Raw genomic sequence first — 17,125 nt, 5'->3', positions numbered from 1 at the left:
TATATATCATTTTTTGCATATGTTTATAATTATTGTAACTCTTATAACATTTTTGCAACTATCTAACCATGTCAAAATTTAAGTATGTATTATACAACAACTTGAACTTAATTTGGTCACTTTTAACAAAGTAAAAACATCATTCATTGTCATTCTTTACACCTAAGTCTCATCTTTTTTAAACCTAAGACCTAAATATTCAACGATGAAGGTAGCATGTGGTCCAGACACACGTTTTATACGATAAATCAACAAAGTTCTCTTAAATTATATATGATAACTACAATCATAAAAATACAATCTATATCATATATAATTTAAGAGAACTTTGTTGATTTGTCTTATGGAGGGCATTTCTAGGTCACATGTTACCTTTATCGTTGGATTTTTAGATTTTCGGTGTAAAAAAAGTGAGTTAGGTGTAAAGAACGACAATGAAGTAAATTTTCACTTTCTTAGAAGTGACCGAATTAAGTTCAAGTTGCTCTACAATAGTTATAAAAACACAACATAAATACAGTTAATAGAACTTTTGTTGAATTGTAGTAAGGAGCGCGTTTTCTACGCCACATATCGTGTATAATGGAGCTCTATTTGGGAACAACAACATTGGGTAAGCCTTTATTTTTTGAGGTGACGTTTGACTGTGAGAGACTAGTTAGTATGCTGCAGTTTTATGGTAAAAGTTTTACACCCAATGCCTGGAAATTCAACAACGATGTAGCATGTTGCCTAAAAATGTATTTTTTGCTATAAATCTACAAAGTTCTCTTAATTTTATAGGACATACATACATACATACATACATACATATATATATATATATATATATATATATATCATTTTTTGGCTTTTTGTGATTCTCTTCGATAAATATAATAACTAAATACATGTTTTATTTATCATAATTGTTTCTTTTAATAGATAAATGCGTGTTTTATTCAAATTAATTTAATATATATAAAAAGAAAAATCTTCATAAAAGTCCTTAAACTTTAACCCTATTAATGTAAAAATCATCCATGGTTGTTTATTTACAATTCGGGTCTGAAAATCGGCATTATCCGGGTACAAAAGCTATTTTGCAAGTGTTTACCGATTTTTTTTTGGCTTCATTACAAAAAAAAATAAAATAGGAATGACTTTTACGTTAAAAGAAACAAACTTTATATATATATATATATATATATATATATATATATATATATATATATATATATATATATATATATATATATATATATATATATATATCTTACTACCAGGGCCGGCCTTAGTGTATTATGTGTTAGGATATGGCTTAGGGCCCCTAATTGATAGGGGCCCTTTAATTTCAATCCAATGTCCGATTTTCCAAAAAAAAAAATGTATCGCATAAATCACGATCGATATACAGCACACCGCACACGACGATTAAAATTCTTCTTTTTCTTCCTTCTCTAATCGATTCAAGTCTTCAATCCAGGGTCGGCTTCTTGCTTCTTAATTCTCTAATCGATTGAAGCAGGGTTATCGATTTAAGGGCTTCAATCAAGTTATCGTTGCTGTCTTCAGTTATTCTTGGCTTCTTGCTTTTTAATTCTCATGGTCTCACTTCTCCAATCGTTAATTGACTCACGGTAATACACTAATATGCAATTATGCTGCATTTAGCCCCTGAAAACATGTTTGTTTCTTATTTTACTTTTTTCTTATGAATGCAGTAACATTTGTATACTTTTATGTAATATATAGGTGCTATTGTGCTAAACAATATATTCCATCAGGTTGCTTCAGCCTTCAAGGTGAAGGAATACAAGTTCATGATGAAATAGTTTTTTTTGCTCAAGATATATATAAACGAAATTGAACCATTCCTGTCTTCATTATCTAAACAATTGTGTTCTTGAAATGCTTTAAACACCATTATAAACACATAATTAGTTTCCTAAGTTTTTCGTTTTTAATATATTTATTCAAAAATATATATGTTTGGAGGAATTAAAAGAGACATAAGGGGATGAATTGAAGTACTAACGAGGGAGGTCCCATGGGTAGAAATCGTAGACATGAAGCCAAGGTATGACTCTATCGATATGTTGCAGTAATCTGGTGGTGCCTTGTATCTTATGCTTTAAATAAAAGGTTATCAACTCTTCTTCTGTGGGGTAGAATTTAATTGGGGTTAATAGAATAATAACCAATTAATTATCTAATTGGGGTTACATAAGAAGGGTTTTTTTTCATAATAGATCAACCTTATTTGCAATCTAATGAATGATTTTTTTTTTCATAATATGTGATAGTATTGGACAATGTTTGGTTCCTAATTATTGACAGAATCATGTGGAATTGCATGTAAGATTTCAATTACATTTGTATATAATTGATGTCATTATAAATATAGCATACAAAATAGAAAAAGTTTTCAATTAGATTTGTATTTTAATTGTTTTTGGTTTTATCCAAATGGCATGAATGATCAAAGTTGTTAATCTTTTCAATTGATTTTTTATTCCAGATTGGAAGATTTCATTGTTCACAGATTTCAGATTGGCTGATTCCATCGTTCACTGATTCCAGATTAACAGATTCCATCGTTTTTGAGCTTTCCATTATCTCAGGGGCGGTATAATCCTAATCCATATCTTATAAACTTATAGTTATTATTAATCAAGTAATTAATAATCATGTCAAAGAGAAAATACGAATCCGGTGCTTCAAAAAGGAAACGAAAAATGCAAGAAGAAGCTTTTATAGATAAACAAAAAGGGTCGTTTTTAAAATATTTAACTACAAACAAAAACATTGATAATGAACAACAACAAACTAATGTTGATAATGAACAAGAACAAGCTAATGTTAATAATAATGATCATGAACCAACTAATATTGAAAATGATAATGAACCAACTAATACTGAAAATGGTAATGAACAAACTAATAGTCAAAATAATAACGAACAAACTAATATTGAATCTGATAACGAACAAACTAATAGTGAAAATGATAACGAACAAAGTAATATTAAAATTGATAACGAACAAACTAATAGTGAAGATGATAACACACCTTTAAACATATATGATCCAAGTAAATGGAATAATATTAGTACTAACTTAAGAGATTTAATCGTAGAAAAGGGTCCTATTAAGATTTATGATTTTAAATTTCCAAAAGATCAACATTCAAGAAGCTTTAGTACATCTCTTTATATGCAAAAAATATCAAATGGAGAAAAATACGAACGAACATGGTTGGTTTATTCCATAGATGTAGATAGAGTTTTTTGTTTTTGTTGTAAATTATTTAATGTGAATACATCTACATGTTCGTTAGCACATAAAGGTAATAATGATTGGAACAATATTTCTAGTATATTAAAAAGACATGAAGCAAGTAATGGACACATTCTTAATATGAGGTCATGGATTGACTTAGAAACTAGATTAGCAAATAATAAAACAATTGACAAGCAAATCCAAGAACAAATAAATAAAGAAAAAGAACATTGGAAAAACGTGTTAATAAGAATCATTGCTGTAGTAAAAACTGTAGGAAAAAATAATTTAGCATTTTGTGGAACAAATGAAAAGATTTATGAAGAAAATAATGGTAATTTTTTAACTATCATTGAAATGATTGCAGAATTTGATCTTATTATGCAATAACATATTAGGAGAATTAATGACAATGAAGTTCATAATCATTATCTTTGACATAATATGCAAAACCAACTTATTAGTTTATTAGGAGAAGAAGTTAAAACTAAAATTATTAAAAAAGTAAAAGATGCTAAATACTTTTCAATAATACTTGATTGTACTCCTGATACAAGTCATAAGGAACAAATGTCAATTATCTTACGATGTTTAGATCTTTCAACCACTCCAATAGAAGTTAAGGAGTACTTTCTAGGATTTTTAGTTGTAGATAATACAACCGATAAAGGCTTATATGATGCTATAATTGATGAAATTAAGAATATAAGACTAGATATAAATGATGTTAGGGGTCAAGGTTACGATAATGGTTCAAATATGAAAGGAAAACATCAAGGTGTACAGAAACGATTGTTAGATATTAACCCTAGAGCATTCTACACTCCTTTTGGTTGTCATAGTTTAAATTTAGTAATTTGTGATATGGCTAATTCGTGTGAAAAAGTTAGTGAATTTTTTGGAGTTATACAACGTATATATACGATATTTGCTTCATCAACTCAAAGGTGGAAAATATTACAAGTTAATATATCAAACCTAACACTTAAATCATTATCGCAATCTCGTTGGGAAAGTAGGGTAGAAAGTGTAAAAGCAATTAGATTTCAAGCACCACAATTAAGAAAAACACTTTTACAATTATCTAAATATTGTGGAGATCCAAAAATTAAAAGTGAGACTAAATGTTTAGCTACATATGAACTTGAAAACTATGAATTTTTAGTAGGAATGATTATTTGGTATCATGTTTTGTTTGCTATTAACACTGTTAGTAAAAGCTTGCAATCAAATGATATGTGTATCGATGATGCTATAGATCAACTAAATGGACTTTTGTGTTTCTTTGAAGAATATAGAGAAAACGGATTTGAAAAGTCTTTAGATTATGCAAAAGAATTGGCTTTAGAAATGAATGTAAAACCAGAATTTCGTGAAAAGCGTATCATTCAAAGAAATAGACGATATGATGAAAATGATGCTAATGAAACTATTTAAACTCCTATTCAGTTATTTAAAACTGATTACTTTTTATATATAGTAGATAAAGCCATTACTTCACTTAAAAGTAGATTTGAGCAATTTAATGAGTTCAAAAAATATTTTTGGTTTTCTATTTAGTATAGAAAAATTAAAATCATTTGATGAAAATACTTTAAAAAAACATTGTTTAGATCTTAAAAAAACTTTAAAGCATGATGATAGCTTAGATATTAATGGTTTAGATTTATTTCATGAACTAAAACTATTAAGACATATTGTACATTTAGAATGTGATACAATTATTAATATACTTAATTACATTAAAAAAATTTAGTTCTTTTCCTAATGCATATGTTGCCTATATGATTATGTTAACTATTCATGTAACTGTTGCCTCTACCGAAAGAAGTTTTTCTAAATTAAAACTATTAAAAAATTATTTAAGATCTACAATGTCACAAGAAAGATTAAATGGATTAGCAATTTTATCAATTGAAAAACAGTTAGTAAAAGAAATTGATTATGAAAATTTCATTAAAGAATTTGCATCTAAAAAAGCTAGAAAAATTAACTTTACGTCATAAAATATATTCACAAAAAACATATACATAAAAAAAAAAATTTAACTCCGCCATTTGTAAACTTTTTAGTTTATTATTGCCGGTCCCAAGCCCGGATAAAGGAGGAGGGTTTATAACATTAAGTATAGTAAACGTTAAAGGGCCCCAAATTTTTGGTTTGCTTAGAGCCCTCAAACTCGTTGAGCCGGCCCTGCTTACTACTTTATAATATATAAATAATAGAATGCCAAAAGTTTTTAAGACCAAAGTCTTAAAAACAAGAATATGGAATATGAACCCTTAGATTTAATTGGATGGTATAGATTGTGATCCATGTCAATAGAAGTCAATCAAAAATAAACATTCACACTATAAAATACAAGAATTGATGTCGTTTACATCTATATCTATGAACTCTTTTTTCTTTCTATAACTTTTTATCTCTCTCTTTTAATATACTCTTCCCTACACTCTCTAAATATCTCTCTCTCTAGGAACAACAACATCTGTCTGTGGGAACTACAACCCGCCACCGCCAAATCCTATCACCACCACTAATGTCCCCACGACCTAGCAATCTCGTACCATCGTGACTATATACATAAGAGCCATAATGGCCTCCCACCATCGTGATTCGATGAGACATAGCACATCCCCAACCGTTGAAACCCTTGCCACTTCCATTCCGACGTTGTGTATTGTCGCTGTTAACGCTAGCCACTAATATTCTTCTGCCTTTACCTCTGCTGGGAAACATAGCCATTGAATTCACCGATGCATCTGGTCCACCTTCGTTGTCCAATATGATATTTGTCTACCTTCTCCGCTAAAAATGTTGATGTTGCTCCTCATTATCGGCAGAAATCTTCTCCAACGTCCTGTTTCACTCTTCCTTCCCTCATCACCATCATTAACCCATCATTTTTATAATACTTTTTGGATTTGTGTCTAAGTTGTAGATATGAGTATATGTGTGCTATAGATCACTTTGTTCACCGAGAAATATGTGTGTACATATATTTGTGTAGAAATTTGATGCATTTCTTGATTTTTCGCTGATAAGCATTTTGTGCGTTTGCTTTTGTATTTTTGTTATTTTAGGTTATAGATGTGCATGTGTATCGTTGTCTATATTCTAATTTGTGTATCTATTAAATGTTTTAAAAACCGGTTTGAACCGGTCGGTCGAACCGGGAACCGGGAGAAGGAGCGGTTCAGCCATCACCGGTTTTACATTGATTTCTGAACCGGATTGAACCGGCCGGTTTTAGAAAAAACCGGTTGAACCGGTCAAAATAAACCGGTTGAATCGGTTAAATCGAATAAAAACACATGAAAAAAAAACCATTTACATAATAAAATTTGGTAATTTTTTTAAATCTATTTAGTTTTCTCTAAATAAAAACATATGGTAAATGTTATAATTTTTTTTGATGTGTTTGTATTCATCAAAAACTATATTTCGTTTCGGTATTATACTTTATTTTCTTTTTGATGTATATGGATTGATGTAAAAAATTAAAACTTACGGATAAGTATTATTTTAATGTATTTGGATTCATCTACAACTTATTTTTATATGTATTTTTAATGTTTGAACTTGTAAACATCAAATTCATAATTTCTATATGTATGCATGTGTATGAAAATAGAAAAATACATGAAAAATATAGAAACCGGTTCACCCGACGGTCGAACTGGTTAAACCGGTTGAACCAGGAACCGGTCACCATACCCGGTTCAACTAAAAAACCGGTTTTTAAAACATTGTATCTATTTTGTACATATATTATGAAATCTTTGTTTTTATAAATCTGTGTACGATGCATCTTATGTGTGTATGTATAAAATCTTATGTGTTTGTTTATCTTCCTTTGCAAAAGGGTTCTAGAATCTGGTTGACAAGAGTTGTTAGATATGGATGAGAAAGGAGAGTTCTCAATATGAATTGAAAAAGCTTTGAAAAATGGTTTTCATGTATGCATCCGACAACTTGGTTTACGTTGAATATTGAGTCACCAATTTTTGTTGGAATGTATTAAACTATAGGAGAGTTTTTAGATTTGAATGAGAAAGAATTTTTAAATATGATAAAAGAAGGTTTGTAAAACATATATATTTTTGTTCTGTTGACAACTAAAATATCAAATATGATGGTTTTTCCAGAGCTACATTGGTAATGGTTTTATGTTTTAGGTTTTAAATCTTTTTAGTTGGTTGAGATGATGTGGAAATTTTTAATGTTTGTTTAACGTAGAGAAATGTTTGAATAAGTTTAATGGAGTTTTTTCTCCATTGATTCTTGATCATTCTTCGTTTCAAGGAAAAAAATACATATATTATTCTTTTTTTTTTTTGTCAAAAGATACTTTTTTAAGAACCAATGGATGTGATGGTTCAAACCACACTTTTTGAATGCTCCAAGTATGTAAACAGAACCTCTAAATACCCATCAGCCACTTATAACATTACTATTGGTGTGCGAAACCAAATGATCTATTTATGCCAAAGAGCTATAATATTACTATTGATTTTTCCTTTTTTTTCTATTATAAATCGATTTATTGGAAACTAAAGTTTTGTATTTACAATAATATTAAACAAAAATCGGAAATTTAATAGTCTTACAACAATAATTCTTTTTCCAGTTATATTTTAAACAACATTATTTATTTATTGTTTTTTGTCTATATTTTTTATAAAAACGACATGTTATATTTCGATAGACCAAAGTTTATCTCCTGGCTCCTTCAAACACCTTATTTATTTATTTATTTTTCAATCTTATAATTAATTGAATGTGATTATAAATATAAATATAATTTTATTTTTTGTTAAAATAATTCAAATCAAGTATAACCATTGAAACTAACAAAAAAAAAAATTGTATTAAAAACTAAAGTGATTATTATGTCTAGCATTTTATAAGGCCTAGGAATGCATAGGGCATTAAGTTGGCACGACTCAATCAAAGATACTTTATACATAAAACAAAATTTAAAAAAGTGTATTTTAAATAATAATTTAATAGATAAAAATAAAATAAAAAATTGAAGAAGATTGTTTTATCAATTTTTTGATAGTTTAGATTATTGCTTTTATTTGGTAGTATTCATTTGCGAATAGTCTATACAGATTGCATTAAAACTTATTCCATTAAACAGTTAACACAAAAAAGATGGAAGCAAACCGCAAAAAGTCCATGATATTTGCAAATGTATTTTTACATTATTGATATTTTGTACAATTTAATGAATTACTTATTAACTTTTTATATGTAGTGCAACTGAATTTAAAATAAAATTATGTTTGTTTATAGTTTACTATAAGATTACGAAGAATGTTTAATATTTATAGTATTGAAAGTATTAACAAGATCCAATTTATTAAAGTTAAATAGATAAATAATTTAAATTGATATATGTAAAGTATATAAGACAATACTTAACTAAGCGAAACAAGAATGTTAAATGGAATGTAATTGTAAATATATGTAATAGAGTTATATATAAACAATGTATTTTGAATGTTAATTATAAATAAGAGATATTATATGATAATTAAGAAATTGAAATTATAGTATTAAGTATGCGCCTTTTCACCTTGTAATTGGAAAATTGATGTAATTCTATTTAAAATAGTATCTCTTGATAATACTGAGGTTACAGTGAAATCTTGCAAATACAGAAAGTGTTTATAAACTGGTGTTTTATAATATTTCACATGATACATACATTATAGATATATATTTCAAAGATAATGATATATGTCGATACATTATACTACAGGTGAGTATCGGTCCGAAACTTGACAAAATCGAACCGAGAAACAAAGAATCATGGAACTGATTTAGCGGAAAATTGAGAACCGGACTGAATTTCCTGATTTTGGTTCCGCTTCGGTTTTACAAGGAACTGTGCTCTTCAAGGGTGTGTTCGGTTGCGGACCCGGCCCGAACCGGAACGAAAACTGAAAAACCGAAAACCATAGTGGCAAATGGAGAACTAATACCCGAACCAAATACCCGAGTACCAGGTCCCGTTGTTTTATGTTTTTCCGGTCCGATCCAATTTCTCTGGATCAAATTCCCATCCATATATTATATGTTGTTTGGAATATGATATGTTTTCGAAATGAAAGGATTCACAGACCGCTGCATCACGCGGGTACCCACTAGTGTGTGTGTGTGTGTGTGTGTGTGTGTGTGTATATATATATATATATATATATATAAATTTCCCTGAAAAATAGAAAGATATATGAGTCATTTTATATTAATTAAACAGTAGGTCATGAATAATATCAGCTAAAAAGAAACCACATGAACACAACCTATATATATATATATATATATATATATATATATATATATATATATATATATATATTGTTAAGTGTGACTCGAGCATTTGGATCATGTTCAGGGAGCATTTGGAGCACTTGGAACTCGATGGAGCGCTTAGGGTTCATGGAGCATGTGACAAATGAGCGGATCATCTGAGAAATGAATGGATCGTCTATCAAAGAAACGGATCAAGTGCCAAAGGAACTGAATGTATAGAAGGGAGTTTGGAGCACCTAGATGTACTAACTGTATGTACATCAAGTTATGTTGATGCTTGGGTCTTGGATTCTAGAGCATCGTATCACATAATGTATAATCGTGATTGGTTCGACTCATTCAAAGAGTAGGATGACACACTCAATATGGATAATGATTGGGTGTGAAATGTCCCAAAAATCATTACCCAAAATTTCATTTTAAATCATTAAATGAAACCATAGTTATCAGAACATTTCATCAAAACATAAGTCAAACTATCTCAAAACATTATTGTTAGAGTTTCCAATTCAAAACATCATAGTAATCATCCCAGGATAAATATAATGGTGTGTGCATTGCAGACGTCCGAGCTCTTCCCTTTGCTACCAGAAGTACATGAAACCAAAACTAAAAACTGTAAGCACGAAACTTAGTGAGTTTCCCCAAACTACCACATACCATACACATAACATACAACTAGGAGATACGGGCCCCGCCCACACTCAAAGAGATATGGGCCTCACCCACTCTCAGATAACGGGCCCCGCCATAAGAAGTACAAGCCCCGCCTACACTTAGTGAGATACGGGCCTCACCCACACTCAACTATCTAGGAGATACGAGCCCCGCCCACACTCGGCTATCTAAGAGATACGGGCCCCGCCCACACTCGGCAAACTAAGAACACATACAAGTATCACATAGACAACACATATAACCCAATCTACCAATCCATTCCATATACATACTCAAATAATGCTAAGATATGGGCCCTGCCCATACTTAGCTACTAATCAGCACACATAGCATACACGAGCTGACATTAGTGCCTTCGACCTGTTCAACCCAGGGGGAAAACTCACCTTGCAAAGCTGAATGCAGAGTCTCACGGTAAGGAATCTCTAACGGCTCACCCAGGGGGAAAAATCCCCAAGCTATCATTACCAAAATAACACTTACTCAAAACCCAATATCCTTCTTCGGGTAAAATAATCATTTTACCCCTGATCTAATTTGGTCCATGCCTAAGGCCCAATACTAGGTAGACTTCCCAAGCCCGCTAATGGCCCAATTTTCTAAATTGGTCCCAACCCCTCTAATGGGCCTAACTCTATGCCCAAAATAAGACATAGTCCATTAAAGCCCAAATGATGATCCACTAAGGTCCATAGTAGCAAAGTCCAAGAAAATGGCCTAATCACAAAAAGCCCAAACCCCAAAACCAAGTCCAAGGCAAAAAGGTATGAAGTCCCTCTGATGCCCCGAACGCATGGCGTTCCCTGGTGGAGCGTTGGGAGTTCGCCACCGACTCAGATCGTGGACCCAAATTGGAACGCAGGGCGTTCCTCAGCCCTACGCGGCGCGTTCGCATGCTGGTTCCAAAAAGGCTTATTAAGCACTTAATGCTTAAATCCATGTTATCCAACGTAGATCCAAGCCATCTAGGACCTCTAGAATCATAAAGCCACAGACTTTGCATGCCCCCAAAAGTCCCAATCCCAAGAAATAGCAATCAACATCCGTAAAAAGGGCTTAATCCCGTGCATGGGCTCATCAAGACCCTTAAGTCGGTAACTTTTCTGTCTTAGGGGATCAAATAGCACCAAGGGTGGCAACCCTAAGCCTAGAAATGAATTTGGAACAATAAAGCTTCATTATTGGGACCAAAATGGTCAAAAAAACGCACTACAAAATATCTAAGTATTCATGAAGCAGGTTTTGAACTATTTACCTCAAGTGGGTGTTAAATGATGATGATGATAAATCATATCCTTAAGCTCAAGCTACACAACTTCTCCTTCACTAACTTCCTATTCCTTCTTCCAAGGCTCCAAGCTACTAAAGAGGACCTCATAGGATCAAGATCACACAATGATGAAGAGGATTAGGGTTTTTAGGGGTTCTGAGTTAAGGAGGTTGGGGTATGGGACATAATGTTCTTTATATAGGTCCTAAACCCTAAAATTTAGGGTTTGCATTATGTACATGAATGTAGCACATTCCTCAGGGGAACGCCCCGCGTTCGTGCTTCGCCTCCAAAATCCATAATTGGTAGAAACAGTCCCTCCTCCCTTCAAACTTGCTAACTACAAGGTCCAAAAGCAACAATTCAACATATAAGGGACGACAATATAAATAATTCATGGACTAAGCGTTACAAGGTGAGTAGTATCAAATGTAGTGGCACGGTGCAGATCAAGACGCACGATGGCATGGTTGGTAAGTTAGATTGTTGGTACGTTCCATAACTTCGGAAGAATTTAATTTCTCTTGGCACTTTGGATAAGAATGGGATGAGGTATGCTGGTGAAGGTGACTGGGTCAAAGTGACCAAAGGCTCTCTGGTTAGATTGAAGTGGAAGATGAATTAGGGATGGATCTATATACTAGATTGCAGTACGATTATGAGAATAGTGGCTATCTTCCAATCCTTGAATGAAGGTGATGACAAGAAAGATTTATGGCATCGTAGGTTGGGGCGCATGAGTGAGATGGGCATGTCAGTTCTAAGTAAACAATGACTGCTTGGTGGAGAGGCTACTGGAAAGATAAAGTTTTGTGAAGCTTGAATTAAGGGAAAGCATCGCAAAGTGAAGTTCGGTACCGGTCAACACACAATCAAGGAAATCCTGGAGTATGTTCACTCAGATTTGTGGGGACCTACACCAGTGAAGTCTCAAGGAGTATGCTCATACTTTGTGACGTTCATTTATGATTATTCAAGGAAGGTTTCATTCTACTTTATGAAGAACAAAGATAAGGTGTTTGGGAAGTTCAAGGATTGGAAGATCATGTTTGAGAAAAGGACTGGAAAATAGGTTAAGACTCTAAGGACTGACAGTGGGTTGGAGTTCTGCAATGCTCCATTTGACAATTTCTTCAAGACAGAGTGTATAGTGAGGAACCATACTATATGACACACACCACAACAAAATGGAGTGGCATAACGGTTGAACCAAACATTCATGCAACGTGAAAGGTGCATGTGAATATTTGCTAACTTATCTAAGCAATTATGGGCGGAAGCAGTTAACACTGTCTGCTATCTGGTGAACAGATCATCATCAACTGCAATAAACTTGAAGAATCCTCAAGAGGTATGGTTTGGGAAACCCTCTGACTACTCTGGTTTACGTATATTTGGATGACCCACATATGCTCATGTGAATGATGGTAAACTTGAGCCAAGGGAAATGAAGTGCATATATCTAGGATATGCGACAGAATAAAAGGTTATCGATTGTTGTGTACAGAAGAAGGAAGAACTCCTAAATTTATCATGAGCAGAGATGTGACCTTTGATGAATCTGTCATGGGTAACCAGGGAGGAGGTGAAACAAGTCAAGTAGGGAACAAAGATCAGGGTGCTAGCCAAAAGGTGGAGTTTGCAACTCTAACTTCAGACATATTTATTATAAGTGACAAGGAGCAAGGCGGCAATGAACAGCCTAGACAAAATGAAACCCACGAGCAACCTATTAGATCTTCGTCCAATGGTGTTAATGTCGGGAATGATGATGTGTTTGAATCTATATCAAAGAGAAGATCAAGGAGGGTCATTCGACAACATAATAGATATGTGGGATGTGTGAATTCAAGTGAACTTGAAACCATTGTTTTTGCTTTAGCAAATGGAGAAGACATTGACATTGAGGAGCCTCAATCGTATAAAGAGGTTGTGGCGAGTAAAGAAGCAAAGGACTGGTTGATGGCCATGAATGAAGAAATACAATCTTTAGAGAATAATGAAACATGGGATCTTGTTCCATTACCAAAGGGAGCGAAGTCGGTGGGATGAAAATGAATATGTAAGAAGAAGGAAGGGATATAAAGATTTGAACCAACTAGGTTCAAGGCAAGGTTGGTGGCGAAAGGGTTTTCTCAGAAAGAATGAATTGATTATCACGAGGTGTTCTCACCGTGTAACATCCCGTTGATGGATTCCTTGGTCTAAACACCAGGAGTTTGGCATACAACGCTCGACGTTCAAATGTCAGGCGTTTTATGATGGACACCAAACGTTTGCACACAGAGACCAGTCCCTAATTTTAAGGTTTTCACCCTATTTAAAGAAGATTTATGACCTCAAAATCCTTCACCACTCCAGCCACCATCCTCATTTCGAAAACCCTAAGTGTGTATGAGAGTTTGAAGCCTTGTGCATCTTTTGGGAACCATTTTAATGTTCTTGATAGAGAAGGAAGATCATTAGAATGTTGGTTGCTCTCAAGCTTGTAGATATGGACTCTTGGCATCTTGGAGCATCATTTTATGGTATACAGTTCTAAAATTGATCAACATATATCTAGATCTTGCTTATGTTAGAAGTTTATGCTTATTTAGGTAGGAGCTACATTAGACCAAAGGAGTTGTCCTTTTGAACGTTTTATGGTAGATTTGTTGGGTTTTGAGCATTCTAACACTCCTAAGGTGTTCATGCAACCCTAAATACCATAGATCTATGTTTTCTCTATTATACATGCAAATATGAACTTTCCAAGGTATTACCTATAACTAGCATACAATTGTCATATACAACACAAGAATCTAGTTAGGATAACATACCTTATTGTGGAGCTTGAAGTCTTGATGTATCTAGCCTTAAAAGCTTATCCCCAATAGTGTGGAAGCCTCAAGTGGAACCACAACACATCATGGATAAAGAATGAACTTGAGAGATAATCTCCATGCACCAAAAACTCCATAAACTCTAAGAATAGAGTAAGTCACGATTTTTGGGCTAGAAGCATCTATTTATATGTGTGAGGAATCCAAAGGTCATGGGTATAACCCATAACCCAAATCCATACCCATGGGTTTAATGATCCATGGTTCATGTGGCCCAACTCTTTATGTATCCATACATAAACTTGGTCCAACATGGATCATAACCCAACACATATAAATATAACTAATTAACATAATTAGTCCCCATAGATTTAATTAGTCTCTTTTGATCACTAAATTAATTCCAAATTAATTATTGATCAATACTAATTAAAACACATGATTTCATATTAATATATTATAACTTATAATATATTAATAAATCATATCCAACATCTTCTCTCAAAAGTCCATCCTAACAAATTGCCCTGATGATATGCAACCCAAATGGACCATGCTACTATCGGGTCAAGTACATACCAGTATTAGTTATGGGCTTAGACATCTAATCCAACAAGATTAAGTAATAAAAGTGTGATCTTGGACATTCCTTTCACTCCATGCAAGTTTTGAGGTGTCTTGATGGGTTAAGGAGTTGGATTTAGACGTTCCATTATGATTGGATCTGAAGTTTGGACATGATATCTTAAGCCATTAAGACACTGGTTTGGAAGTTGGTAATCAACGAGCAAACGCCAGGCGTTTGCATCGGAACGCCAACGTTCGGACGTCATACGTTCTCAACAGAAGCCCAATGGATGGATTTTGGGCCTTGGGCCATTAGGGGTTTTGGGCTTAGTTTAGTTGGGATTGCATATAAAGGGAAAAATGTTCTTTTTACCTCATCACGATGAGGAATAGACTAGACCATGGGTTTGGGTTAAACCCTAATTATTGATTGGGTTTGTTTCTGGTTTTGGTTTTGCGTGAGGAGCAGTGTTCGTTGTGGATCGACTGTTGTTTCAGTAGATGTGAATTTTCCTCACTCCACTCATGGGTCTAAGGCATCAAGGCCGGTCCATTGGATTAACATCATGTTATACATTGATATGCTGAGTATGGAATAGATCTACATGATTATATGTTAGTTGTCGATATGCTTAGTTTGGTAGATCTGTAGGACTACCTGTGATTCTGTCTGCATGATTATCTGTCTGGTGAATATATTTGTTATCTGTTATATGTCGACATATTGTGTTGGGTTGAGGTTGTATTGCTTTGTTTTGTAACCAGCAAACCCTGGAGCATTCCAGATATGAACTGAGGGTCGGGTAGGGCATGCCAGACTCATACTGAGGGCTCAAGAGAATTCTAGATACGAGTTGGGGACCGGTTGGTATGCCAGAATCGTACTAAGGGATTGATGGTATACCATTTTGATCACTGAGTTGACCCGTTGTATATTGGCATTCCATTCCGATGATTGATTGGTCCAAGGAGCAAGCCAGACAAAAGTTGTAGGCCCCGAGGGCAAGTCGGACTTATGTTGTAGGCTCAGGAGCAAGCCAGCTATGAGTTGTGGGCCCGACAGGCAAGTCATACTCATATTGTGAGCTCATGGGTAATCTAGTCTTTTAGATGTGGACCCAATACATGTTATTTGTATATGTTATCTGTTGTGTGTTGGTACTTCGGGGGAACTCACTAAGCTTTATGCTTACAGTTTTAGTTTATGGTTTCAGGTACTTCAGAGGACCGTGGCAAGGCGAAGGTGTTACCGTACATATCCTTGGTTTTACGACTGACTGGATCTTAGGAGACTCTAATTTTAAATAATGTTTTGGAAATAATGGTTTTGTAAACACTTTTATTAGTAAATGGTTTTTTTTGAAAGGTTTAAATTTCTTGAAATTTTTAGGATGTTACAAGTTAGTATCAGAGCATTGGTTCTGTGTGAATCTAGTCTCAAACTAAGGAACTACAAATGTTGAAAAAATGTTTTTCAAGATTGTTTTCAATATTAATCAGGAAAGGATGTAATGTGTACGATCTACCAGAGCCAGTAAGTATACCCCAAGTTACCACACTGTTATTTGATATTATGTTTATGGTAGAACAATATGCTAGTGATACGTTAGGGATCTTAAGGAATTGCATGATAGAATTGTCCGATACATGATGCCTTAGTTCTTATAGAGTTCTCTTGCTGATTTTTGTATGAATCTTTCGGGTGTGAACTAACTACTAATTGAATACGTTAAGTCACATGCTACACGGGTTAAATAATTTTAGAGTGTATGGTTTGGTCCTATTGCGCAACTCTTGTATGAGTCCAACCGTTGTAGAGTTGAATCTTTTAATCTAAAATTATTTAATTCATGTTGCATGTGATTATACTCATGTAGTCGTTAACCATAACCAATGGGGTTCGTTTGGTAGTTGAAGGCAGGGTAAGGTGTGGATCCTAGGATAGCCTAGGGAGTAAGCAATACTCATGATGTGCTTTCTAGAAACTATTGGGAGTATCATTATGAATGAGTATGTGTGTGAGCGGTTGTCCTGCGAATGAATATTTTAGACACTATCGAGAGAGTAAGGATAGGATGTATGTGTATCCTAGTTGTTGTATTAGTTTTGGGTGGTTGTGATGATCCTTGAGACAAATACGGGTAGGTGTGGAAGTTAGTATGGGCTCGTACTACTGAAAGCACAAGACCTGTATGCATAGCAAG

General features: G+C 33.5%; 1 protein-coding gene across 1 annotated transcript; it reads left to right on the top strand.

Moving 5' to 3' along the window:
• Positions 1 to 2,029: 2,029 nt before the first annotated feature.
• On the top strand, positions 2,030 to 3,650 carry LOC128126083 (uncharacterized). Its single transcript, XM_052763815.1, has 3 exons — positions 2,030 to 2,059; positions 2,501 to 2,608; positions 2,679 to 3,650. Exons 1-3 carry the CDS (start codon positions 2,030 to 2,032, stop codon positions 3,648 to 3,650), a joined length of 1,110 nt encoding a protein of 369 aa, XP_052619775.1.
• Positions 3,651 to 17,125: the final 13,475 nt, after the last annotated feature.

This window comes from Lactuca sativa, chromosome 5 (assembly GCF_002870075.4).
Source record: "Lactuca sativa cultivar Salinas chromosome 5, Lsat_Salinas_v11, whole genome shotgun sequence".
Classification (NCBI taxonomy): Eukaryota; Viridiplantae; Streptophyta; class Magnoliopsida; order Asterales; family Asteraceae; genus Lactuca; species Lactuca sativa.
This window is presented reverse-complemented; position numbering and strand designations above follow the sequence as displayed.